This window comes from Melospiza melodia, chromosome Z (assembly GCF_035770615.1).
Source record: "Melospiza melodia melodia isolate bMelMel2 chromosome Z, bMelMel2.pri, whole genome shotgun sequence".
In the NCBI taxonomy this organism is placed as follows: Eukaryota; Metazoa; Chordata; class Aves; order Passeriformes; family Passerellidae; genus Melospiza; species Melospiza melodia.
In genome coordinates, this window is record NC_086226.1 from 38,104,208 (window position 1) to 38,130,945 (window position 26,738).

General features: G+C 37.4%; 1 protein-coding gene across 1 annotated transcript in view; it reads right to left on the reverse strand.

Moving 5' to 3' along the window:
• Positions 1-517: 517 nt before the first annotated feature.
• The window catches only part of SCAMP1 (secretory carrier membrane protein 1), a 41,052-nt gene continuing 14,831 nt past the window's right edge, over positions 518-26,738 (reverse strand). Inside the window, exons 3-9 of the mRNA XM_063181538.1 lie at positions 21,314-21,412; positions 20,943-21,054; positions 14,591-14,719; positions 8,992-9,151; positions 7,240-7,341; positions 5,343-5,460; positions 518-3,769 (exon numbers count right to left, since the gene is read on the reverse strand). Of these exons, the coding sequence (XP_063037608.1) occupies positions 3,605-3,769; positions 5,343-5,460; positions 7,240-7,341; positions 8,992-9,151; positions 14,591-14,719; positions 20,943-21,054; positions 21,314-21,412 (885 nt within the window). The 3' untranslated portion in view covers positions 518-3,604. The remainder of the gene's footprint in view (positions 3,770-5,342; positions 5,461-7,239; positions 7,342-8,991; positions 9,152-14,590; positions 14,720-20,942; positions 21,055-21,313; positions 21,413-26,738) is intronic.

The window sequence follows — 26,738 nt, forward strand, 5'->3', positions numbered from 1 at the left end:
GAATTACGTCCCATGAAGAGCACTAAAATTGTGTAATAATTCTAAACATAAAACATGACTGGATCATACGGCACAACCATGCTTACATTTACAAGAAAGTACAAAACTTCTTCCTTCAGTCTGCTGACACTGCCATTCTAGATCTGTAAATTACAAAGATCAAGTGGATGAAGAATGTCAATACTGACTGATGCATGCATGTGAAAATGTCTTCAAAAACACACGTCTGCCATCTCCCAAAATAATCCTGACCATACCTCAGAGCACTGTTCACTGTATCAGTGCATGAATATGCATCACGTATTTGCAAACTTACCTACATCGTCACTCAGCCCTTCAGAGGAAACCCAGGAGTAAGATGAGTACTAGAGAGCAGGTGCTGCAACTGACATTACATGAAAAAAAATCAACAGATTGTGCTAGTGACAGAAAAAAAAAGAAAGAGCAGGATGGCAGTAACACAGAAATGTTGATTCACTGGCAGAAATTAGGAAAATAAATACTACCAAGGCAAAACTTTTTTCAGCAACTTCATTTTACTTTCAATAATGTTTTAAGAGTCACTTAATACCTGTAGAATTCCATTCAGTCATGACAGAGCATGTTTAATTTTATCCCTTGTGAGTTTACAGCACAAGAAGGTAAACTGCAAGTATTTTAAGAATTTTCTTCGTAACAGTTGAGTAGACTAATTCTCTATAACCAGATTTATTGATAGTGGACATTTTGCTTCACCATTTCAGCAGAAATACAGCATCTATATACAGAATTATAAAAAGCAAGTCAGACTTTTACATAGATCAACCTCCCTGCACATCACCCTGACTGTTAGAAGAAAGATCCCCATTATTGGTCAAAACTATACAGAGCAAACACCTAGGAAAAAAGTATTTTTTTAATTCTATGACACTGTGTTAATACAATAAATATACAAAACTTCTGAACTACCCAGACATGCAACAGAGGGACAGAAGAAGTGCATTTGTACAGAACCATGACATTCACCAGGATGGCTGAACATTGTTAGTAATTTACAAAATATACAAACATCCTCAGATAAATAAAAACAACTCCTAAATTACAAATCAAAGACTACTGACATACCAGTGTTTAAACTTCATACCTTGTACTGTTTGTCACAATACTACAAAAAGACAACTCAAGTGGGCGCCATACTCTGATTATTAAGAGATTGTAAAATCTAATTTTTGTTAGATACAAAATATTTTTAACAAATTTCAGCCTTCTGTTATCAAAGCTAAACAAACTTTTTCCTCCCTTTCGGGTTGCAAAGTGTCACAGATTTCTGGTTTAAAGAATTCACGTGACACAACCCTGAATTTCACTCAGAAGGCTTAAATCTGTACATTCAACCCATGATATTACAAATCAACAATTCTTATACACAGAACATTACATATGTTTTCTCAAAGACCCTTCAAACATTTGAGAAAAAAAATCTACCTGTCAAATTCAGGTTTTATTTCTAATGTTTTTGGTGTTTTTTTCTGGTAATCTATGCTATTATGCAATCTTCAACTTCAGTTAAATTCTAAGGATGATGTTCCTAGGATTCCAATCCCAGAGATACCAAAATTTAGATTTAAAAGTAATCCATAGCAGAGTTCCTAGATACAACCCTCAAGTTAAGTTTAAAATATGAAAAGAATAATCTTGATATATAGCTTCTAGAATGATGGTCCCCCAGTCTCAGCAGAAGACAGTGACTTTAATCTGGAAAGCTTAAAAAACATTCCACGCAAATTTAAGTTCAATGTTAGCATGTCCACTATTATGACATTTTTAACAGCCTTGTTAGATAGAATATTTAAGCAAGTATATTCATTAATGTGAACTTCAGCATAGGTGACACTATAACGCTTTTTCAAATTCAAGTGTGGTTTAAAGAATTTAGTAAATGAAAGGAGACTAATAGAAGAATTCATGCTACCAGTATATTACTGATTCAGTGATTAAGCTAGGGGAGTATTTTTTTAAATGAACTTCTGTTAATATGAATACAGTGTATTGAAACAGAATACAGTGTATTGAAATTCAATCCACTTTCAGAATGTGGAGGGGCCTCAGAACTTTATGCTGTGTTATGATTCACCTTAAGAGCTGAATTAATTTCAGCCATGGTGTGTACTTACACAAGTTATGGGACGTAATTTTTCCATTTCCTGGAAGAGTTTGAAAAACTGTGTAAGTATTGTATGTAAGTCTCATGAGGCAATCCAAAAATGTAAGGTCTTCAAAGCAGAGAAACTCATACTATACCAAGTCCTGACTGTATTATATTCTAAAATATTGTGATGGTATGTGTACCATTATGGATTGTTAGTTTCACAGCATCAATCTAACCTCTTAGGCCTCCAATTCAATGAGTTAAAATCTAACTTTAATAAAGATAAACATCTCTCCCTTTGCCGAATCCAAATAGTTTAAAAACTTTTTTCTATAGCTTAAATCACATCACAGAGATGGCTGAGTTAATATTAAAATTCATTCAAGTATCTGTTAAATGCCATTGCTTCAAGAGCCTGGTTTTAGACAATATACCTGTAGGAAAATTAAATACTGTATATATAGTGTTTTGGACAGGCAGTAAACAGAGTGGCTGTCCAGGAGAGAGATTTAGTACCACTGTTAAACATAAATCTATACTTGAAAAAAATCCAAACAAAAACTAACAAAAAACCAATCCCAAATAAAAATACCACGACACATAGAAGAGGGACAGAGGATATGTGAATACTGAAGTTAAAAACAGCAAATACATAACCATTTAGCTCTGTGATTGAAATCACCAGTTAACTTCCTTAAACTGAACTATTCTATTACAGAGAATATTTATGCCCCATAGTAATTTCCCACAGGTAGAGAATACTCCATGGAAATACATATAAACAAATGCTATAAAGTGGCACAGGTAAATTCTGGACCAAAACACTACTTAAACAGGTAAAAAGATCAGGTAACTCAACAGTATTCATGCAAACTTACAGGTTTATATCAAAAGACTTACCTAATAAAAAGAAAACAAAACCAAACAGGAAAAGAATTTATACTCTCTGCCTTACTTGTATTTGACCCCCAGCAGTTGCTGAAAGTGCAAAAACAATAGTCAAACCTAACTCTATCTCTCAGTCACTTCTTACTGACCACTTATTACCCCCACTTCTTATGGCAGAAATAGGGAAGTCAGTTCTTGCAAAAAAAAATCATTAATCCAAACTGCTTTCCTGAACTTAAAAAAAACAACTGGTGTGAATTGCTAAAAAGCCTTCTAGATTCTTATTACATTGACTTGATCATTATATACCAGAGTTCATTCTCAGGCCAATTGTTGAAATTATTTATCCCCCATAAAATATGTAAAGCTTTACACTGCAGAATTCAACATGTTAAAGAAGGGGAAAAATTGGTTTTCTTCTTAAAATAAATAAATTTATAATAAAATAAACCAACCATTTCCCATTTAACCCATGCACAGCTGTAGAAGAAACAAACATGCTGTGTGATTTTGATCTAGGCATTTAGGGAATACAGTAAGTGACTGGGAAATAAAGAACAGTTGAGGAGAACCGGGGTGACTGTTTCTCTACATCCGGTTACCCTTGAAGGCGTTCTGGGCTGCGCTGGTGGCCGCTGTCGAGGCGGCATTGGCCGCAGCAGTTTGTACAGTTTTGTTGGACATCACTCCCGTGGCAAACTCCTGCTGCGCCTTCTCAAAGCTCGCGCCAGTCGTGCGGTACAGCCCGTGCACCTGTGGAGAGGAAAAGCACTGAGAAAGTGGTGTCACGCTTCCCATTTCTTAGCAGAGCAACAGCAAAGTCTCAACGCAAAGCAGAGCTGTGAGGTGGGGAAAGGTGATTCGTTCATGTGTTTGAGCAAATACAGAGATGAGAACATGGATTTTTCCCCACAAACTTTTGAATTTTTCATTGTCCTGCTGCACTCACAATTTGACTGTGGGGGTTACCTGTAATTATCTGCAAGTTCAGAGGGATCTCATCATGGTCACTAAAATATGTGATGTATATTTGGTGAATTTTTCTTTACAACAATATTTAGAAACATTTTAGTTATTCTGATTGGTAACAAGAGTAAGCAACACTCTGACTGAATATTAAAAATTTCAAAATATCCATATTACACAGTTACACATTTGCAGAACTAGTGTGATGACCAATAGCTCTGCTTAATAACCAGAGGAATAAACAATATGACTTACAAACACTCTTAGCAATATGGTATGTAACAAAATAAAAACCACAAAACCTGACAAAAAAAAATCTGATTAACTTCCAATTATCTAAGTATTGAAATTCAAATGCTATTTTTCACTCAGTTAAGTCACAAAAAGGTTGTTAAATAATACTATGAAGACATTTTCATTCCAGTGTAGCATGAAAATTAACATAACTTTTTTCTCTGTTATAAATGTGACTACTTCTCATCCATAAAGATAAACCAAGTCATATATGAATATGCAGACTTTTTGAAAGAATCTTTGATAAGAAAAGTAAAAGCATATTCCACCACACTTTTTTCTTGTTTGTTGCTTCTTATGTATAGAGTATTTCTACAGAAGACAAGAAAGGACATCTCCAGGCACACATGTATAATTTCTAGTTAATGTGAAGAGGTCAAAATAATTTATGCATGTGTAAAATCCTTAAACCTAACTATAACTGAGGTTGAATTACTGGAATCCAGCCAGGACATCATAATCAGAATTCTCAGTTACATGTATCTCAATGACTACTACTGCATCAGTATCTATACTTAGATATTCTGGGTGGAAATCCACCAGAAGTAACCATCGATAAAGAGTTTATTTCCTTGAGTTTTCATGCTCCTGCATCATTAGCTGGCAATAAAATATTAAAAAACAGAGATAGAGAAATAAAAATAATTTTCTGAGGTGCTAAGCATCTCTCTCTTCTATTGATTTTAATGGGAACGATTTTGGTAAGAGCTGTAACTTAGCAATCATTTCAGTCACGCTTCTCTGTGCCTAATGGACAACCTGGCATGTACAGCTACAGTCACAGTGTCCAGTGCTTTCACCTACTCCTTTGTGGTGGGGTTTCCTCTCAGATTCTCTAATTCAGAGCTATCATTCCCCATTTGCAGAAAATACCTGCATTGTACAAACAGCATTTTGTACCTCCACAACAGTATAAACAAAACTGTACAAATGTTAATAGGCAAGGCTCACCTTGAAGAATGTAATTTAATCCCCACTACTTTGTGAAAGAGTACCTCTCTCAAAACAGAAAGCAAAATCCAAATCAAATATAGGAAACAAAAGAGGGGAATAATACATAACTTACCTTCTTAAACATAACTAGAGAGATAACAGCAGATGCTGTGAAAAGTGCAGCTATGATTATCATCATAATGCCAACAGGAATACTCTTATTAAGTCCAGTAAGAGATGAAATCCATCCACTGAAAGAAGGAGAAATAACAAATTTTACTAGTACAGCCCATGAACTATTTATTCAGATACCCTCACCAAAACAAATTTCATAACCTCCTGGTTCTTAACCATTTTGAGTATTTTTAAAGAAAAATAATGGGAATTTTACATAAGCATATTCTGGTTCTATGATATGCTTTTAAAGTTTAATTTCCACTTTTTTCACAGAAAATGCAGTGAAACTGTATGAAAAGTTGTAAATATTATTGTCCTTGAGCAAAATTGTGGAGAAATTAGAAAGCTGCTTCTCAACTGTCATTTCAGATTGATTCAAGACTACATTAATTCATAGATGAGGAAATATCCCTAAAAAGATAGTTTTTAACTTCTATAAATACAGAACAGAATACCACACATACACAGCTTCTATATGAAGACTCATTTAATTGTATCCACACAGTGATGCTTTCCCAACTGAGGTAAATATTTTTTTTTAAGTAGAGAGCATCAGATGAACTAATAGAAAAAAACCTGCTAAATAAGTATCTACTTCAAGCATTTCCCCATTGTTCAAAACTGAAACACCAACAGACACCAACAGTTTCAGACCTGAAAATTTAAAAAGCAGGCTGCCTTATGAACAAAACCCATGCATTAAGACGAATAAGATTTTTCCACGTTATTAAAAAAAAAAAATACAAATAAAACCCTAGCAAAAAATTATGTAAATCCAAACCTTAAAACTGTCCCCTACCTGCTTCACACTGCTTTGATATCCACTGTATCCCACTATGATATACCACAAAACCCCAAAATCTGAACTGTAATTAGGATTTCCTGATTTTTCTGATTATCTGGCTCATTTCAATACTTCTTCCCCAAGTATGCTTAAAAGCACACTTCCCAGACTTGGATGAATAAGCAATAGAGGATTTCAAAGAAAAAAAAAGCAGGCCCTTTCCTTACATAACAATTCTAAAGTAATACTGTTTTGTCTGCCTTCCATATATTTCGAGGTTTGCAGCAAAAAGCACTGATAGAGGGAAATGTCATTACCCAACTACAGCACTGCCATTCATGACTCCTCATGTTACCAGCTGGCTACTACATCATTCCTTTTAGTTAATTCCTTTATTTCAAGGACAGTGACTGATTCCCCATAGTTTCTCCTTGTAAAATCTAAGTATTAGACCTCAAAGATTCAAATAAAAGATAATCTACATACAAGCTTCATGTAAAAGCTTATATATTTGCAAACATTTAAAAGAAAGATCAACTTATTGCAGAATATGAATGTGACTCTAACCAACGTACTTTTCAAATAATATCCAATATTCACTCAAATGCCTTGTTAAGTCATTCTACAAAGTTTAGCCATAAATTTCTCAATAAGTAGCAAGTATATAAATATAACTAATAATACCTAATGATATGAAAAATATGCAAACAATATATTATTGATGTCTAAATTTTTGCTTTTCTTTACTTTAAATACAGAATGAGTAATAACTCCTTACACCACAAAAATAGAGGAGGTAGTGTAAGAAAGAGTAAGTTCAAGGTGGTTTAAATTGAAGGATAAAACTGTGAGTAGCCCAGTAACAGTACCTCACATTCTTTGGATACATTTCACCCACTGCTCCTAGTCAAGAGCACTCCAAAAATGCTTTCTTTTGAGAGCTAAATGTAACATTCTAGTGAACACAAGATTATTCCTTTGAAAACATAGACTGTATTGCAGTTGTTACTTCAAGTAAGAGTGTTTGTCTTACAGACAGTATAACACTATGGCAAACAAGAGTACTCACCAGTTTCCCCATCTTTGAAATCCTGCAGCTTGAAGTACATGTACAGCAAACTGACAGATATATACAAAGAAGAACACAAAGAACCTGAATGAACTGTCACTCCTGAAAGAGGTGGGGGGAAAAAGATTAAAGCAGACAGAAAATTCATTATTTTTATTCATATTCTGTAGTACCAATCTAACATTTTACTGCATTAACTGGGCAAAAAGTACTTTCATTTATCAAGTGACCTGAAGTATCAGCAATTCTGTGGTTTTTTAGTGTGTTTATTTACAAGAACTGCTCTTTTTCTTTAATATAGTGATTTTGCCACCTGCATCTCTAAGAAAGGTGAGAATAGTTCTGTTCAGCCCAGAGCAGGACCCTTCAACTAACCATTTAAGTTTGCATTCTGCACCACTTTCAGAGTGAAGTTCACAGTGATAGCAGGATGGGAAGATAATATTTAACTTGTGAAAGGAAAGAAGATCTCATATGGAATTACTTAAACACATGGCACACCAGAATACTGAAGCAGCAGTTATTTTAAAGTAAAATGTACAAAATACATTTCCTGGCAAATTACTAAAATGCCAGCCTTACAAAGACTGAAAATAAATTTAAAAAAATGAGCCAAATATAAATGTACAGGCAGAATTTCAATGAAGACTCAAGTTACTACTCTCAAAACCATTGATCATATAAAATGCTTCCTACTAGAGTTCTAAAGAAAGCAGAAATCATTTATTTAAGTCACAAAAAGAGATTTTGTCCTTAACAGCTCTTCCTGCAGAAGGGAGTTTGTAATTTCTGTATAACCAGTTCAGTTCAATAACTATTTCATTTTCAGCTGAGCAACTGACAGAAAGTTGAATATGCAAGTAGAGTTTTCCTTCCTCAACCAACAATTTTTTCTAAGAAAAGATATGGTTTTATTAGACAAGAAATGCAAGTTAAACTATATGATTCCTCGAAGATTTGTGGGTATAGCAATACCTCATTGGTTAGCAAAAAGATACACTTCCTGTAGTCTAAATGGTAAAGTTAATTGCAACTTCTGGCTATCATTAAAAGATTGATGAATCGCTTCAATGTAAAAAAAAAAAAAAAACAACCCAAAACTTCCTGAGTACAGGACTTAAAATCTCTACATGCTGATCTTCACTAAGAAAAGGTTTAATTTTGCACGCAAACACATCATTCTCTTCTTAATCACACACCTTATGCTTCTGAAGTTTACAAAGATTGCTAAGACTAGGAAAAATACTAGTTTGTCTAATATATACCTGCTCTACTAATTCTTAAGAATCTCAGGCTATTTCAATTAGAGACACAATAAGTGTCTATCACTTAAAATAACAAAAATACAAGATTTTAAAAGTAGCTCTTCATGAAGTTCATTCAGGAAGGAAAAAAATTAACACACTATTGACTACTAATCTGCTCAAATTCTTGGTGTGTAGAAACAGAGATTTAATGAGAGAATGTTGTTTGCAACTGTTACCAGCCCTTACTAACTTCAACAAAGTTAAGGATTTCTGACAAATATTTTGTCTGTGGTAAAAACGGTAAATACTGTAAAGGATATTCCATGGTATTACTAACTACTGCCATCTGCATTTCAAATTCGACAACTGAATTAATGGCAAACATACTCTTTGTTTCTAATGAAAGCACTTTAAAGGATTATCATCATGATAATCAAGCAAATTCTCGAATGTTAATGCATTTTGACAAGTTTTTAAATACCCTAAGTCAAGCTGAAGTTGTTACCTGAAAGCTCCATAAAGTGGTCTGTACCAGCAGACAAAAGAACATGGGGTAAAAAGCAAGAACCAGAGAATACTCAATCCAAAATCAACCCCTCTTGTAGCATCAACGTAAAACCAGGCCAAACATCCAAAGATATTAAGAAACAGTGTCACTGTATGGACTGTAGAGGCAAAAGCAAAATAGTATTAATTAAATTATGTTTAAACAATAAATTATTACAAATGCTAAAGTTATACCCGAACTTTAAAACATTTTAAACATTTAAAGAAAACAGCATTTTAAACAAAACATCAGCATGCAGACAATACCAATACCATCTCAAGGCCTTCTGTAATAAATTGATTTTTATAGTTTTCTAAATTTTAGGTAAACCCTATATTCACAAGTAAGAGCACTCAACATGAAATTTCAAGTACCATCAGCTACCTGGCAATGGAAAATATCTTGTCATAAAAATAAAATACTTTCAAACATTAAATTAAGAAAAAAGAGGTTTCTACAGATGCAATAATTGATTCTTTTCTACAGTAATAACTGAATACAAATATTTATGAGTCTACTGAATGTTTTTTGAGAAAGCTTAAAAATTAACAAAGTGCATCACAAAATATACACTGTACACATTCAAATTCGAAACCAAAAAATTCCCAAATAGTCTTTCAACAGAAAGCTCTTTGTCTTCCATATAATAAAACAAATACCTCAGTTACTAAGAATGTTCTTCAGTAAAATATGGTCTGCAAGAAGCTGTTTGAGATGTTTTAATGTATTTTGTATATTCAAATATTTCTTAGGACACTGGTCTTTCTTAGAATACCTGCCTTTTTGGGTGGTGTGTTGTTAGCTCAATAGTACAATTTTCTCACTGGCAGACCTTGTTACATAGTAATTATTCAATTTCTACTAAAAACAAATGCATTTGCATTATGACTTTACGTTTTATTTCAATTAAGTTTACTTCTTAGAACAGAATAAGGCAATATTAAGAAACATTACAACTACTACCTTCATGCTATCTGGCACAGAATTTAGTTCTGCTAGACTTCAAAGATGAACAAGAATTTTTCTCTTTGTTCAGCAATAACCAGTGATTCAGGAAGGATTTTGCTGCCTCAGAGAACAATTTCTTTCCTTGCAGATCAAGATAAAGTAGGATATTTATAACTGCACAAACTGCTGCTGACAGCAATGATTTTATTTTATTTAAGTTCAACAGAGCAACAGAGCAACATTTTAGTCATTCTCCTGGATAGCAAGGTTAACAGAACAGGCAAAATACTAAAGATTCTGAAAAAGGGAATCCTGAAACTCTTTGTTGTTGTCTTAATCATGACTTGAGCTCTAAATCAACACAATGGGGAAAAACTCTTAAAAGCAAGATGCACAGATCATTGCATGGAAGACTGATGAAAGTGAAAACATTTCCTCAGATAAATCATATTCTCTAGTAAGAGTTGCCAGAATCAAAACACTTTGTTCTTTAAAATAAAAGGCAATTATTGCACCTATGTATCTTAGCACTGCCCCAAGGGGTAGGCAAACCAACTCCTTTCTGAATTTGTGTGTTTCTGCCTCAAAGCAAAAGAAACTATACAAATCCCAGTTCCTGCCTTCCTTTGATACGTACAAGAAAGGGGTATTCTCTCTTTTTCTACTCAATACTGGAACACATCGAGACCCCTATGTTACTAGAAACATTCAAATTCTGGTGGAAACTGAACTTTACAAAATTACTTTCTTTTAATAACTGCAATTAACAGGACAAGTTTTAAAAGAGTAATGTCAGTGCAGAAAAGGGGGAAGCATCACACCCACTACTGATACTCAAACCAGCAACCCAGGGGTCTGGCTTCACTACAGTAACAGTCTCAGCAGTACAAAACAAGTATTAGCAAGCAATAAAGGAAGAGAGCAGACTTGACTGACAATTCCCACTTCACTGTGCTTGCCATTCACTTGCCTGCTGCAAGATACAGAGAATCACTTACACTTATGCTTTGAGCCAACGCCTTCACTAAAGGATGTAGGCAAGCTTAAGCTCTTATATGAACAGACGTGTTTGTAGGTTCAGGGTAACAGTTATAAAGTACCTTCCACCTACTTGCCTCAGCAAATTAAACCATAATACAAGCTATTAGAAAATAATGACTACCTGGGAGCTGAAATCACCTAGGGCTTAGTCAGAAGTCTGCAACATGCAATTTCTGTATGACAGCCTCACAATAGACAGCTGTAACAATAGAGTACCCTGTGTGATTGAAGAAAGCCTTCTCCTAGTTTGTGTGTGGAAGCAGCTGAAGTTGAACAAAAAAGTTGTTCATGCCAGAATAAGAGTCAACAATGGAAAAATACATTAGTTTAATAAATATTAATACTTTTTTTTGGTATAAACTTCCCTGAACAGAAGAATTCTCCTTTAGATATATTCCTTGTCTTAATTAACTACACTTTATCATCCATAAATGTCTGAAAGAGAGTTGTAAATTAAAAAAAATCACAAGTTGCACTGAAGATATTTCGCATGTACATTATTAAGGTGATTTTGCTACTCCATTTGAGACCATATGAAAACAAATTTTTGTACTAAGCTTAATTTCAATAATATTTCATTGATTATATTCTCAGGAAACCTAAGTCCACATTAGGGCACATGACTGTCACCCTGGATTGGAACTGCCTTAAGGCAAATGGGATGCCTGTAGAATGGAGAGTTTTGAAACCACAAGGCAACTCACAAGTGAGGACTGCACTAGTGAAGTTTGATCACACATAATCTTGGAGTACCAAGGAGCTTCAGATGTTGTTTTGGCTTTTGTTCTTAGTCTTTTCTGCTTACTTGGGAGAGATGTGCTAACATGCCTTACAAAAAAGAGGAAGATTTTCCATAGGGAAAAAATAAGATTCTAAAACACTAACATAACCATTAAACAGCCTTGGATTAGCACATAAACATGTGCTATCTAAAATGTGAAGGTACATTTTAAAAATTTCCTGATGCTACACACTAAAAAACACATAATAATATGGAGCGGACTAACAGTGAATTTGTATGACAGCAACCAGTCAAACCTTGAGAAAACATCACCCACAATGAAAGGCTGAGTGAAATATGCTAAGTAAGGCAAAAGGAGATGACTAATGGGCATAAATGTATTTTCCATAGCAACAGTAGATAGAACATGAAAGATCAAACACAGGAGAGGAGAATTAAATTAATATAGGAGAGGAGGATTAAATTAATATACTAATAAACATCTTCTAATTCTAAAAGTCAGCAATGCATTAGAACAAGCTTGGAGGGAGTTTGTGAAGTGTCTATCATTGGAGGTTCCCAGGGACAGGCAGGACAAACATCTACACAGACTGATATGTATACAGACACACCATCTCTCATATCCTCAGACAAAGGATGAGATTAAAATCTCCTGAATAGAAGCAGAAAAAAAGTTGGCACCTCAGTGTATTGTTCTTCTACCAAAATCTCTTCCATTTGTAACTTCAAATAAGAAATATTCTTTAAAAATCAAAATGGTGTTTATTAGGCACATGCTATCAGCCTGTGGGGAAAGTAGCTTGGAAACATGCTTTTGAGTATGTTTTTGACTGTTAGCACAAGTCAAGAGACATTGTACTTGACGCTGGACACAGTAATAGCACAAAAGATCTAAACAGTGCTAATGAGCTAGGAAAACTGTCATTTTCATGTGTAAGCCCTTAAAGCACCAATGGCCACAATGCCAAGATAGAATAGAATAGACTTTTCACAGTTGCTCCAATGGCAACTGTGAAAAGTCATTGCTAATTGATTGTTATAGTTCACAAAAACGTGAGCATTCAGTCTCCTGGAAAAAGTAAAGTTTCCACTAATGGCGGAAATACAGAAACTAACCGAGTAAGTTTGTTCCCAGGGCTACTACAAAGAAAAAGGACTACTTTATAAAGTGCGGAGAATGCAGTACTGGATTTATCCAAATGTGATTATGTTCACAGAACCCCTAGACCTTACAAGACATAGGAAGTTCTGGAAGAGGAAAAAGAAGAGGCAAGCAGAAGCAGGTCTACCATGGCAATAAATACCTCCTCAGAGGATAAGCAGTCAATGAGAAATTACCCAAAGCACACAGATGCAATCTTAGGAATGAAAAGACCCAATTCAACAGCCAACCCTAAGGGATGAGGTTCTACACCCAATCTTTTTTATCTTTCTGGTTTTTACTGTGAAGTAGATTTTGGGGTTTTTTTTTCCTTTATTATGCCCTATTCCTGCCTTCCTTAGTAATACATGTAAATCAGAGAGCACTACAGCTAAAGAACAAAGAATGCAAGAAGACTTGGTTGAAACCTCAGCCTACCTAGAAGACAGTCATGTCAGTATAAAAGCACAGGTCCTATGTATTTTGAAATAATATAATATAATATTACTTCTTTATTTGTTGCCATAAAAAGGAAAATTAAGAAGAGTATTAATATTCCAATTCTAACTGCCTAACTTCACCTCATATTTGAAGCATATCCACTTTCAGAACTCAGTCCTGCAAATGGCCAGAATTGGTAACCATCCTAAAATTTTGAGTATTTCACCTTAGATTTCATATACATCTCAATTATCTGTCAATTTTATGAGAATGACCAGTCAAACGCTTTATAGTTGCTTTATCTGAAGATTAACGATCTAGCAATGAATATAGAAAGCAGTAGATTATTGATGGAGTGGAATTGATTTGATTCAGTGCAGCCTGCTCATTTCATGTGTTTCAATTACGTGGTTCAATCACAGCAATAAGATTACCAGAGTAATGCATAAAATTATGGAGATTTCCTACCTACATCTTAAGCTACAAAAAAAAGTTCAGAAAACATCTGAAATCCTCATTTTCTTAGGAAGGCTGAAAATATATTAAAGGCATCAAAGTATCTAAATCTTGAAATTTTGTCAGAGTCAGAGTATTTATTAGTCTTGTATCAATCACAGTGGACAAGGCAGAAGAAACAAGTACGGCATCTGCACACTTCTTTAACCCAATACTTCTCCAGTAAAAACACAGACACCCAGTGAGGGCAAAATTAATCTTACAAAGATGGTGTAGAGCAATCTTTGCCTACAAAGGATAGCTTTAACATGGACTGATTCTTCAGATAAGTGACACTATTTCTTAAAATAGGGTATAACGATATTAAGCCTTTGCTATATGAGAGCCATATTAAACTATATAAAATTATGTATATTAAAGTAAATGGATATCATACATCTAGAACTCAAAAGTCCATTAACACTAATAAGCTGATTTTAAAACCAGTAGAATTATTTCTAAGTTAATAAATGGTCGAAGTTCATTTTACAACTGGAGAAACTTAAACCAGACAATTGCAATAAATTAGAACCAAATTGCCCTAGGATAATCCTCCTTTTCTTCTGTGGAAGCTTTTATGATGTAATTCAATACTTTTAAAACTGAAGTTAACATAAAATTTTGCTTCAATATTTGGCTTCTGGATTTAAAATAATTCTTCACTACAGATGCTCCAAAAGCCAAAGTAGCAGGTATACATTACCAAGCTTGAACAGGCACTTTATTTTTCTTCAAAAGAGAATACTTACACATCCACAGATAGTACATAATCTTTACTGTCTTCTGGAATTCTACAGGAATGTCTACTGAAAAATCCTGGTAAAAACAAGGACCTACAGGAAAATTCTCAGGGAGAGGTGGCCAGTTATTTTTTCTACCTGCAAAACAGAAAAAAAAGGAAAAAAAAATGGTGTTTATAATGTAGTTTCAGTCTCTGTATACTTGAAAGAGATACACGTTTGAACTTGTTTGAAGTGTTTAATGCATGAGTTTCTCAAGTGGATGGATAACTAGTGCTACCAAAACCCAAGAGTTTTAAGAGCTATCCTTAATATAAACTTTAGAAATTAAATACAATTAAGTGTAGCCAGGTCAAGGAAAGTAAAATAGTTATCTACATAAAAGACTGAGCAGGCACCTAACATTTCCTAAAAAGTAAGAGAATTTTTCACAATTTTTCACAAAACAGATATGGACAGAAAAAAAATTTTTGAGAATTCCTTGACTTTTAAATGAGTATTTCCCTAAAGTCCCACCATACTCACATAGTCTGTTGAACACAAAGATAGGGGACTGAAAAGCATTCTTCATTTTCAGAATCCTGATATTCTTAGTGTCAATGTATCTCTAGTTTCCAATATGGTTTCCTGTCAAAACTTACCTAAAAGGCAGGAAGTCTCAAGAAAGACAGTTACTGAAATGGTCTGTAAGTACCTTTTTCTAACAAGAATATGCCCTACAGCATTATTGTATTTTGATACAGTCGTGTGACAGAGTGAGGACACTGCAAAGGACACAGGATCGGACACTTGGATTTCCTGAATGCTTATCTCATGGCAGGCTAGAGTTTACACTCTGCTGAACACAAGTCATACCAAGCACACACTCAGAGATTCAGTTGAGACAATCACTGCAACAAACCTTTGCCATAGCATTTCAAACTCTGAATGCAAGAGATATATTCACCATGTGACCAAATTAATTAGTTGAAATAGGAGGCAGCACACTTTTATTATGTTAAATGCAATGCTGCACAGAACCTGAGCTGAGAAGGTCAAAGGCATCAAGCTGACATACCAGCTAGAAGATCTTTCAGTGCAGTCAGTGCAGTAAATTAAGACAACATATGACAACAGTGTCCTAGATCTGCAGCCAGCATCTTAAGGCAAATGAATGCAAATAGCTAAAGAATTCCAAAAGACCCTGTTTTCTAATCAAGACTACTCTACGTGTTTTCAAAAGAGTCCAAGTTAGTGCGCATGTCCCTGGGATCCAGAAATGTAATTCACAGAATAGTTCAAAGTTGTGCCACAGCAGGTTCACAATGGACATCAGCAAGCATTTCTTTACCAAGAAAATGGTCAAATACTAGAATGGATTTCCTAGAGGAGTGGTCAACATCCTCAGCCTGTCAATGTTTCAAGACATATGAACAATGCCCTCAATAACATGCTTTAACTAACTGTCGCTGAAGTGGACAGGCAATTGGGACTATACAGCCATTGTCAGTCAGGAGGGCAGCAGCAGCAACCAAAGTAAGTTTCGGGGGTGAGATCAAGCTCTGCAGAGGTTTCTTGAGCTCAGGGATACCTGAACAGCAGCCCAAAGCCCTTTCAGGACCCAGAAGCTCTCACTAACCGGTCAGGAGTGGAGTGAGCATTACGAGGAGCAGTGTGGGAGACTTAATCAGCTTTAGGGAGCATGAGTGACCAGGATATGGTGCATCAAAAAGATGTGGTGCAGCAGTTTGTGCAGCAGGGTGAGCAGGGAGGGTGCTGCCACGCCTCAGGTAAGTGCTAAGTGCTCTAAGCATCTGCCATAATGGCGGGCACTTGTCTCAGAATCAAAACAAGTGTGTCTACTGAGACAGCTCAGAAAAGTCTGACTGACACATCCACTGAGGGAACTGGTAAGGAAAGAAACATGAGTACAGGCAGTAGTTTGCAATGGATGCACGGATATTTCTACTGAAGAAAAGGCTTGTACCTGCATGAAATGTGCATAGTTTGATGAACTGCTGCTGAAGGTACAAAATTGCAGCAGGCAGTGATAGAGGGACTGAAATGGAGATAGAGAAATGGCTTCAAAACAAATACACCTACAATGGACATCACTGAGTGTGAGACACCTTAGATCCCGGTGACCCACAAATACAGAGCTCAAGTCCAACCTCTATCCTCCAACATCCACACCAGAACAGATATGACGTTTTAAAGGTTTTAGACGTCTATTAGCAAGTCCAACAAGGAACATACGGACCAGCAGCACATAGTCAATACAGTAAAAACAAACTCTGAGTAATTGTGGAGGGTGACTGTCTTAGGGTCCCTAAGACACCAGCCCAGTCGAGAGTTACAAGATGTAATGCTGCCTACCAGGGACAAAGATCCATCATGCTGCCAAGAGGGCAGCCCAACTTGTCAAGAGCATGGACCACAGCCCACTATTCCTCTCTCACATAGATACAAATGCTACCACAAGCCAAAAAATATGCAGGATCATGGAAGACTATAAAGTGCTGGCAAGATAAGTGACAAACACTAGTGCCCAAGTCATCTTCTCATATATCTTCCTGGTCACAGAAACAGGGACAGCCAAAAGCAGCCACACTGTGCAGCTCAACATCAGGCTTCCTGGCCACCATCAAGGTTTTGGCTTTTATAACAATGGGTTTTGCTTGAATGATTGTGGCCTGTTAGGGAGGAATGAGATCCACCTGCTTAAAAAAGGGTAAGAGAACCTTTGGTAGCATACTGGCCAATTTGGTGAGATGGATTTTAGACTACAGGACTCAAGGGTAGGGTTCAGTGTGGCTATGATCATTGTATTGCTTCCTTCTAGGGATGAGGTCATGTCAACCAGTGCATCAACAGATATTCCTGGAATAGATGAGAATCACGGGGCTAACAACATCAAGGGTGTTCATGGTTACAATGAATCCTGTTACACTCTATCTAGGGAATCTGGATGCTAGATTACCTGTCTGAAGTTGCCTGTACACACACAGCAGCATGGGGAATAAACAACAACTGGAATTTTATGTGTAGCTGCAAGGCCATCACCTCATGGCAATCAGAGATTTGGTAGAATAGCTCACATGACTGGAATAATTTCACACATGGTTGTGGATTTTTTAGAAAGGACAGGTCAGAGAGACAAGGTGGTGGAGTTGTTCTTCATATAAGAAAGCAACTGAAATGTATCAAGCTCTATTCAGGGATAGACAAATGAGTTGACAGTTTATGGATGAGAATTAAGGGACAGGTTAATATGGCTGATACTGCTGTGGGTGCTCACTTGTACGCCATCTGATGAGCAGGAGGAAGTTGATGAGGCTTTCTATGGGCAGTTGGCCCACCATCATAGCCTCACCATCATAGGCCCCAGTTTTCCTGGGGACTTCAACAATCCTGATATTTGTAGGACAACATGGCCGAGCACACATAGTCCAGGAAATTCCTGAAGATCACTGAAGACAATTTTTTAATGCATGTGGTAAATGAGCCAATGACAAAAGATGTGTTGCGACAATTGCCTTGGGGTGATTTTTTCAATGATACTCTATTCCCTAATCATCTGCCTTGTTCCCCTGCTTGGGTTTTATTCAAAGCCTCTCTCTGGAGGGTGCAGCTGTGGTACGGGCCAGGACATCACATTCTTGCTTTTACTAGATTAGTTTTTGCTAGCTTAAGCACTTTTTTTTTTTCTTTCGCCTGGCCTGGAGGCTGCAGCAAGAATCCCTTCAGCAGTGTTTAGGTTTTTTTACTGAACGGTTTCTGCTGCATTTTTGGTTGGAGATCGAAGTTGCTGAGATGGTGGACCAGCAAGGGGCTACTCTGAGCCCCAGACTTCAGGAAAAAAGGTTGAGCCAACAAGAGAAAGGACACCAAAATCCACTAGCTTCATCTGGTGTGAGGAGGACAACAATGCCAGAAGTTTCAAAAGATCCTCGTTTGTTTTACCTGAGTTGTGGTGTGAACTCCTTTTTTCCCTCCCCTGAGACAAAAGGGCCAGCTGCCATTTTTTTCCTCCCAAGCCACACCTCCAGGCCCTGGTAAGATGCACCCACAGGTGCTGGGGGAGCTGGCAGATGCTGTAGCAAAGCCACTCTCCACTATCTTTGAAAAATCACAGGAAACAGAAACAGGGCCTGATGACTTAAGGAAAGCCAATGTTACTCCCATCTTCAAAACTGGCAAGAAGGAGGGGGATCCAGGAGACTACTGGCCAGTCAACCTCCCCTCCAACCCTGGAAAGGTGACGGAACAGAACATTCTGGAGGTCAGCACCAAGCGTGCAGCAGAAAAGAAGGTCATCAGGAGCAGTCAGCAGGAATTTCCTGGGGGGAAATCATGCTTGACCAGTCTGACAGCCTCCTGTGATGGCAGGGCAGGATGGCTAGGTGAGGGGAGAGCAGTGGTTGTTGTCTGCCTCCACTTCACCAAGGCCTTGGACACCATCTCCCATAACATCCTCATAGGTAAGCACAGGAATCATGGTTTAGATAAATGGCAGTGGGGTGGACCAAGGAGTGGCTGAATGGCAGAGCTCACAGGGTCAGGATCAGGATCAGGGCAGCAGAATCCAGTTGGAGGCCTGTAGTCAGTGGTGTTCCCCAGGCATCAATACTGGGCCCAGTCTCACTCAGCTTGTTTATCACTGGCCTGGGTGAAGGGATCCAAGGTACCCTCAGCAGGTTTGCTGCTGATCCAAACTGGGGATGGCTGATACACCTGAAGGCTCTGCTGCCTTTGGGCTGGGCCTGGCTGGGCTGGGGAGTTGGACAGGGAGAACCTAACGAGGTTCAACAAGGGCAAGTGCAGGGTCCTGCAGCTGGGCAGGAATAACCCCAAGGAGCAGAACAGGCTGGGCTGCCCCACTGAAGAGCAGCTCTGCAGAGAAGGACCTGGGAGTCTTGGTGGACCACAAGGTGACAATGAGCCAGCAGTGTGTCCCTGTGGCCAGGAGGCCCGGTGGGATCCTGGGCTGCACTGGGAAGAGCGAGGCCAGCAGGTCAAGGGAGCTGATCCTCCCCTTCTACTGGGCCCTGGTGAGGCCACATCTGGAGTGCTGTGTCCAGCTCTGGGCTCCTCAGTACCAGAGAGACAAGGAGCTCCTGGAGAGGGTCCATTGAAGGGGCACAAAGATGATGAGGGGTCTGGAGCACCTCTCTTAACAAGGAGAGACTGAGAGAGCTGGGCCTGTTTAGTCTAGAGAGGAGAAGACTGAGAGGGGATCTCATCAATGCATATAAATATCTCAGAGGTGAGTGCCAAGAGGATGGTGCCAGACTTTTCAGGGGTGCCCAGACACTGGACAAGAAGCAATAGCAATAAACTAAAACACAAGAAGTTTCCCTTAACATGAGGAAGAACTTCTTTACATAAAGAGTGCTTTACATTGAGAGCTTTGTGGAGTGTCCCTCTCTGGAGACTGTCAAAACCCACCTGGATGTATTCCTGTTCCTGTATCACCTGTTCCAGGTGACCCTGCCTTGGAAGAGATTACCTCCAGAGTCCCCTTCCAACTCCATTTCAATCAGTATTCTGTGATTCATTGTATGTCCCTTCCAACTGAAAATATTTTTTTCTATTCTACAAAATGTCCTGACAACTTGAATTACTAAGGAATTAAGCAATTTGGAATTGTAACACTGCATATTCAAAAAAAAACCAGCATGTGTGAAAGTAAAACAGAACTGTAGATAAAAGTGAAATGACCAGATAAAGTCAACCTTTAATACAATGGTTTGCTTTGTTGGGTTTTGGGGTTCTTTTGAAAAGGAATATTCCCACAAATGTAATTGTAGAAAAACATCTTCAGTTAAGAGGATGTAAATCTCCTCACACATGTGAAATTGCTGTAAAAAACGGTTGATTTTGCATAGCATAGAGTTCGTAGCATACAAAAATTTTATAAAAGTTTAATAATAGATATTTCTGGTATTTGTGCAGAATATTATGTTTATAACACCGCAAAAGAAATTAAATGTTTCAAACCAGAAGAGTTCTCATACAGGTGTAAATAGATAAATGAGAAATCCTAGATGTTACTTCAAGAAGTTGGTTTTACTTCATCTCAAAATGTTCCATTTTTTTCAGTAGTGTTACTCAGATACTAATCTAGAATAAAAATAGATGAAAATAATAGATAAAGAGAATAACATGCTACAGAGGCCACATTTAAATTTTTTCAATGAAAATCTGAAAGGACAGCACAATTTATTCACTGCATTCATTTTCTTAAGGGAGATAAACTTCCTTTTCCTGAAGACATTACAAAAATCCCTCTTCAATCTGCTTCACAATGTCATTGTAAAATTAAAAGTTTCTAAGGAAAAGTGACATTTCAGAAATTTAAAGTATATTTTTTCATGCATACCCCCTTGCTGATTGAGACTCTGCATTTCCCTTTCTCTGCGATCTAGCTCAGCTGCTTTTCTTTCCAGTTCTTCCTGACGCTTCAGCAGTTCTGCCTGGGCCAAGGCATGCTCCTGAACAAAACAAATATCACCAGATATTGACAAAAAGTATGAACATGGCATAAATATTCCAAGTCTTTTCTATAATTAAGCATCTCCACTTATGAAGACTGAACCAATAAAGCACAAATTCACATATTACCAATTACTTAAAGGCGGTATTCATTTTAATTTGGAAAGCAATACTTACTTATAAAATACATTATTCCAGAAGCATATTTAAATAATTATTATTAAAAGGAAGCTAGTGCCTAAAAGTTGCAGAACAAACCTTTGCTATTTGTGTGTAGGAAGATGGTTCTTCTGTTGGTTTCATTATTGCTGGCTGGGTACTGGGTACATTTGGCATTTTCACATTTCCTGGAGGAGGCTAAGAAAACAAAAGACAATTATAGAGAAATAGTTTCCTATTCTAATAAACTTATTTTCATTATATATGTAAGAACCAATTTACATGTTTTAAAGGAAGTGCTACTGAAATAAACTGAAATCTCAATATGCTGCTTTCAATATTTATAATCTTTAGAAAAAAAGACATCAACTGAGTTCCGTGGTGCATGTTATCTTGTATTTCTTTCAATAAACACACAAAGAATTTTAGGAATTCAGTAAAAGTAAATGGAATTTTAATTCTGTTCAGACATGAATATTAATACCAGTAACTGTTTCAGAGGATTGCAGCATTTAAGAGTCATCTATTCATACTCTGAAACACAATGTAATTTATTAATAATGTCTTCCAGAGCCTTCTACCTAACAAAGGCTTATATCACCCAGCTAACTAGTGAAGTAATGTAACATATGAAACTTTCAAATTCAAGATCCATAATCTATTACTTTATTATTTCACCAATTTTTGCTAGGTATCACTCCAGAATTTCTCCTAGGTTAATACATGTGTTAAGAATATAATCACAGCAAAATATACATTTCAGCCATTGTATTCAGAGGATACAGACTGTTGCTGAAATACAGTAGTATTTCTTTCATTAAGCACAGAAAAAAGTACATATTTTTGATACTACCATGTTTTCATACTTACTTAGCTTCATAATAAATGCTAGAAGTTCAATACAGCTTTAATGTATTTTCCCAGGTTACTATTCAAAGACCACAGCAATGCACAATAGGCACAAGTATTATAAATTATCTACAATAGACAAAGAACCTAGTGAAGAAAGCATCATGATCATAGATAATTTCAAATTGAAAGGGATCTATAAGGATCATGGAGTCCAACTCCCAGCTTAAGTTGGTTAAGCAGGACCCTCCCCTCAGGGACCAATTCTGGCTCTGACTAATGACTGTATTGTCTTTAAAGTGTCTGTCTCTTGCTCACAGAATATCCTTCTCCATAATTTTACCAGGCACTGGAGTGAAACTTATTGGCCTGTAATTACCAAAGTCTTCCCTCTTCGTCTTACTGAAAACTGGGACAAAATTTGCCAGCTTCCAGTCAACTAGTACTTTTCCTGACTCCCATGACCACTGAAAATTAACATGGAGAGGACCCAGGATAGTGATCAGCTAGCTCCATCAGTACAGTGGGATGAACTGCATCAGGCCCCATTGACTTACTTGCATTCAGGGGGAACAGTAAATCTTGAACACCTTCAGAGTTTACAAAGCCTTCAAGTCACAAGACTACAAGAGTCCCTGGGCCCAACAGTGGTAGAGGTAAAAAAGATAGAGGTAAAAAAGACACTAAACATCTCTGCTCTGTCCACACCCCTAACTGTGAAGTGACTGACCTCATCAAGTAATAGACCAATACTATCTCTGAACATCCTTTTGCGGTTGACTTTTTTAAAAGGTCATTTTGTCATCTACCACAGTGCTGCCCAGCTTGGATGCTCATAAAGCTTTAACCCCACAAATCTCCTCCTGCAGTGGCAAACAGCATCTCTGCAAACCCTCTTGCGTCATCTGTCCTTGTTTTTAATGTCTAAACATCTCCCATTTTTATTTAAGTTCTAGAAAAAGATCCCTGCTCAGCCAGCTTGGCCTTCTGACTCACTTTCTTGAATAACAATACTTTGAAATTGCTTGCTCTTGAACTCTTAAAAGATGACTCTTTAAAAAATTACCATCGTGCTTTTTAAACTCAGTTTGATCTAAGTCTTCCTTCCAAACTAAAGTACTTATTTTTATAACCCTAATCAAAGCTGAGAAGCAAAAAGGATACCACAGCTTCTTACAATGAAACAAAGAGAAGTATTCAAATCCCTTGGAAAATCGTTTAGCTCCCAAAATAATGCTCAACAAAAAGCTCTGCAAAACATAGCTACACAGTCTGGGCTTTTCAGAGAAGTGAGGAGCACTGAAGTATGTATCAGTATACGCTGAAGCTCCAGCATTGTACTCACACCCTGGGCTGCATCCATAGAAGCTTAACCAGAAGCAGCCGCCCGTGTCAGGGGAAGCAATTCTGTTCCTCCTCTCACCTCTCATGACACCCCAACTGGATTACTGCATCCAGCTCTGGGATCCCCAGTCTAAGAATACCACAAACATAGTGAGTTCAGAGGAAGGACACCAAGAGGGTCAGAGGAATGGGGCACCTCTCCTTTGAGGACAGGCTGAAAGCTGGGTTTGTTCAGCCTGGAGAAGAAAAGGCTCTGGGAAGACCTTATAGAACATTCCAGTACCTGAAAGACAGCTTAAGCTGGCTGCACCTTGAGAGAAACCTAGAACAAAGAAGTTCCTGGGCTTCTATACCCTCACAACCTATGACCTCATTCTCTACACGTTCTTTATGAGCTCTGCATATGCCTTTTGGTCCCATATGATTTTTGATGTGGGGCCTACTAGTTCTTTATGGAATTCTTTATGTGTCACTGTATTTATCTGGACAGACTTGCAGCTTCAATTGCAGCTTCTTAATCATTCAGCCTGCATTTGTCTTAGAGGCTCCCTTCACAAAATTAAGTAACACTTAAAGAATAGTTCAACTTCTCAAAGTGAAAGTTTGTAGTTTGCAGCCTAAGGTTTTAGCAATAGTCAGTTCCAAAACAATCAGAACACAGTTTAAAAAAATCATCTAACTAAACTTGTTTTTAAGAGCTGACTGGAGATAGGTGTTCAAAAGACATTCTCTCTTGAATTGATTCCTCATACAGGTGAAGTTTATTTATTTGGGACAGGTTAAAAATTCCAGAATAAGTTAGAGCAGATGATGTTTGATTTCTTACAGAATTCTTTATTTTCTGCCATGTTTAGACACAAGATGGAAGGATAGGGAGCTACCCAGGAATTTGCTGGACAAAAAAAGTTCACAGAAATACATCTCTTGAAACAACAACAGAAAATTCAACTTCACTAATGATTTTATCCCAATTTTCTAATGCAGTAATTTGAAAATGGTTGCTATATGCATTATTACGTATAGGTATTGCTGAAGTTTGGAAGATGTAGCTGGGGGTTTGTATTCTATCACCACCTGTTAGAGGTGGGGCAGTTATCTTCTGAGGAAGATAACTTTTAATCAGGCAGATTTCTTTCTCTCTTCCACAACCAATCCTCCCACCAGAGAGATATCTTCTGTTAAGATGGGTCATTGAGTGTCACTGCATGACTGATAAAATTACATCAACCCATTGTGAGATGCTCCGCCCAGGGGAGGAGTCAGGCTTTCCTACCTGGATATAATCTGAGATTTGGAACACCACAGTTAGCCTTTTCCCACTGGATTCCCAGAGAAGCAGCTTTCTTCTCCACTGCATTCCCAGAGGAAGACCAAACCCACCTACACCACCACAAGACCTTCAAAGGAAAATTCCACCCTTCTACAGGATTGCTGCTCCAACAGAACCGCACCTGGCACTGCAGGAGGACTGCAGCCACCATTGAATGGGAGTGCTACCAACACCCTGATCCACAGGGTGTCAGGATGTATTCTGACTCTGTCAGTGTTGCTTTGTATTACTGCAATTTTTAATTTTATTTTTATTTTCTTCCTCAATAAAGAACTATTATTCCTACTCCCATATCTTTGCCTGAGAGCCCCTTAATTTCAAAATTATAACAATTTGGAGAGAGGGGTTTTACATTTTCCATTTCAGGGGAGGCTCCTGTCTTCCTTAGCAGACACCTGTCTTTTCACACCAAGACAGGTATACATGGGTATACATGCATATATGGGTGTATAGGCTTATCTATATACAAAGAGTGCTCTGAAAAGTTCAGAACATAGAAGCAGGGGGAGATTAAAACTCTCTTTAACATAATTTCATTAAATGATGAAGAAGAAATACTAATTGCATAATCTAATCTTCATTGCTGATCTTCAGAAACATGACAAAAGATACAATGTAATCTCCATGGTGACTACTGGAGCTGGAGACAAAACCACTGAAGGTCAGCCAAGGATACTACAAAAATATGACATTTACACCACTGCCTACTTTTTTTTTTGTTCAATCAAAAACAAGACCGATTGTGAAATCTGATAAACATAAAGGGAAAAAAAAACCCTAACAAAACTGATTTTTCATGTTAGACACTAAGGTGGTGCCATATGCAACCAAAAGCCTCCCATGCCTACTTGCTCTTCTCCATAAGGCATACGTTACCTTCCTACCACTGAAGGTGAAGGATGAAAAGAAGTCAAGGCACAAAAATATCAGAAGCCAGTAAACAAAATAAGGAATACTGAGAAAAAGTAGAATATAGGGTTTTTTTTTTTCCTGTGTCCCATCCTGTATCCAAAAAAGACTGGTAGGAAGTACCTCACTTGACAAAGGGAGGCATAACTGAGACAATGCAATTAATATTAGTATTCAGATTGAAATCACTTTCTCCCACAATAATCATCCATTGAAATCCATCTGGATTTGAAATGGAGAAATATTTTGCACTCTAGCATACTTCATTAACCATTTGGAGAGAATGGGGAAAGAATCACAAACACCAGTCTGGAAGGAGACCTCAAGGGCCATCTCGTCCAACTTTTCTTAGTTAAAGCACGGTCTAAACAATATGGCCTAGCATTCTGTCCAGTTCAATCTGAATGCTGCAGAATCCAACAATTCCCTGAGGAGATCAGTCGAGATAAGTTGACAATCAGGTTGTTCTCATTGTGAAATGTTTTGTTCTTGTGCGCAATTGAATGTTCCCAGCAGTAACTTTTATGCACCACCTCCCATCTTTCATTTGTGACTTCTTGTAAAAGTGGAGTCTCCATCTTTTCTGCAGTCACCTTTTTGAGGCTAGAATATGGACTTAAGGTCTTCCCTAAGACTTCATTTCTCAAAGCTGAACAAACACAGTTTCCTCAATCATTCCCCATATGTCAGGCTTCCCAGGTCTTTGACTGCCTTTGTGGCCCTTCTCTGGATCCTTTCCAGCCCGTCCACATCTTTTATGTACAGCCAGGATGAAAACTGAATGCTTTGTTAATTCTAGAGTCTGCAAGATACCATCTTGGTACAACCACTATAAATCTGATAACTGACTCCCACCAAAACTACTTGCATGCTTTTGCTCTGAGCAGTACACAAAACAGAGTGATTCTATCCCTATTTGATGGACATCAGACAGAGATACTGACAGACACCTGGGTACTTCCCCAAGTCTAAAATTCATAGACCCTGCTTCTAGCTCTGGTTTTCCAGTCTATGAAGGTGTTCACTTCCAGGGTCTCTTCAGCTACTCTTGTTGTACATATTTCTTTGTATACACACATAGTATGCTCCTCT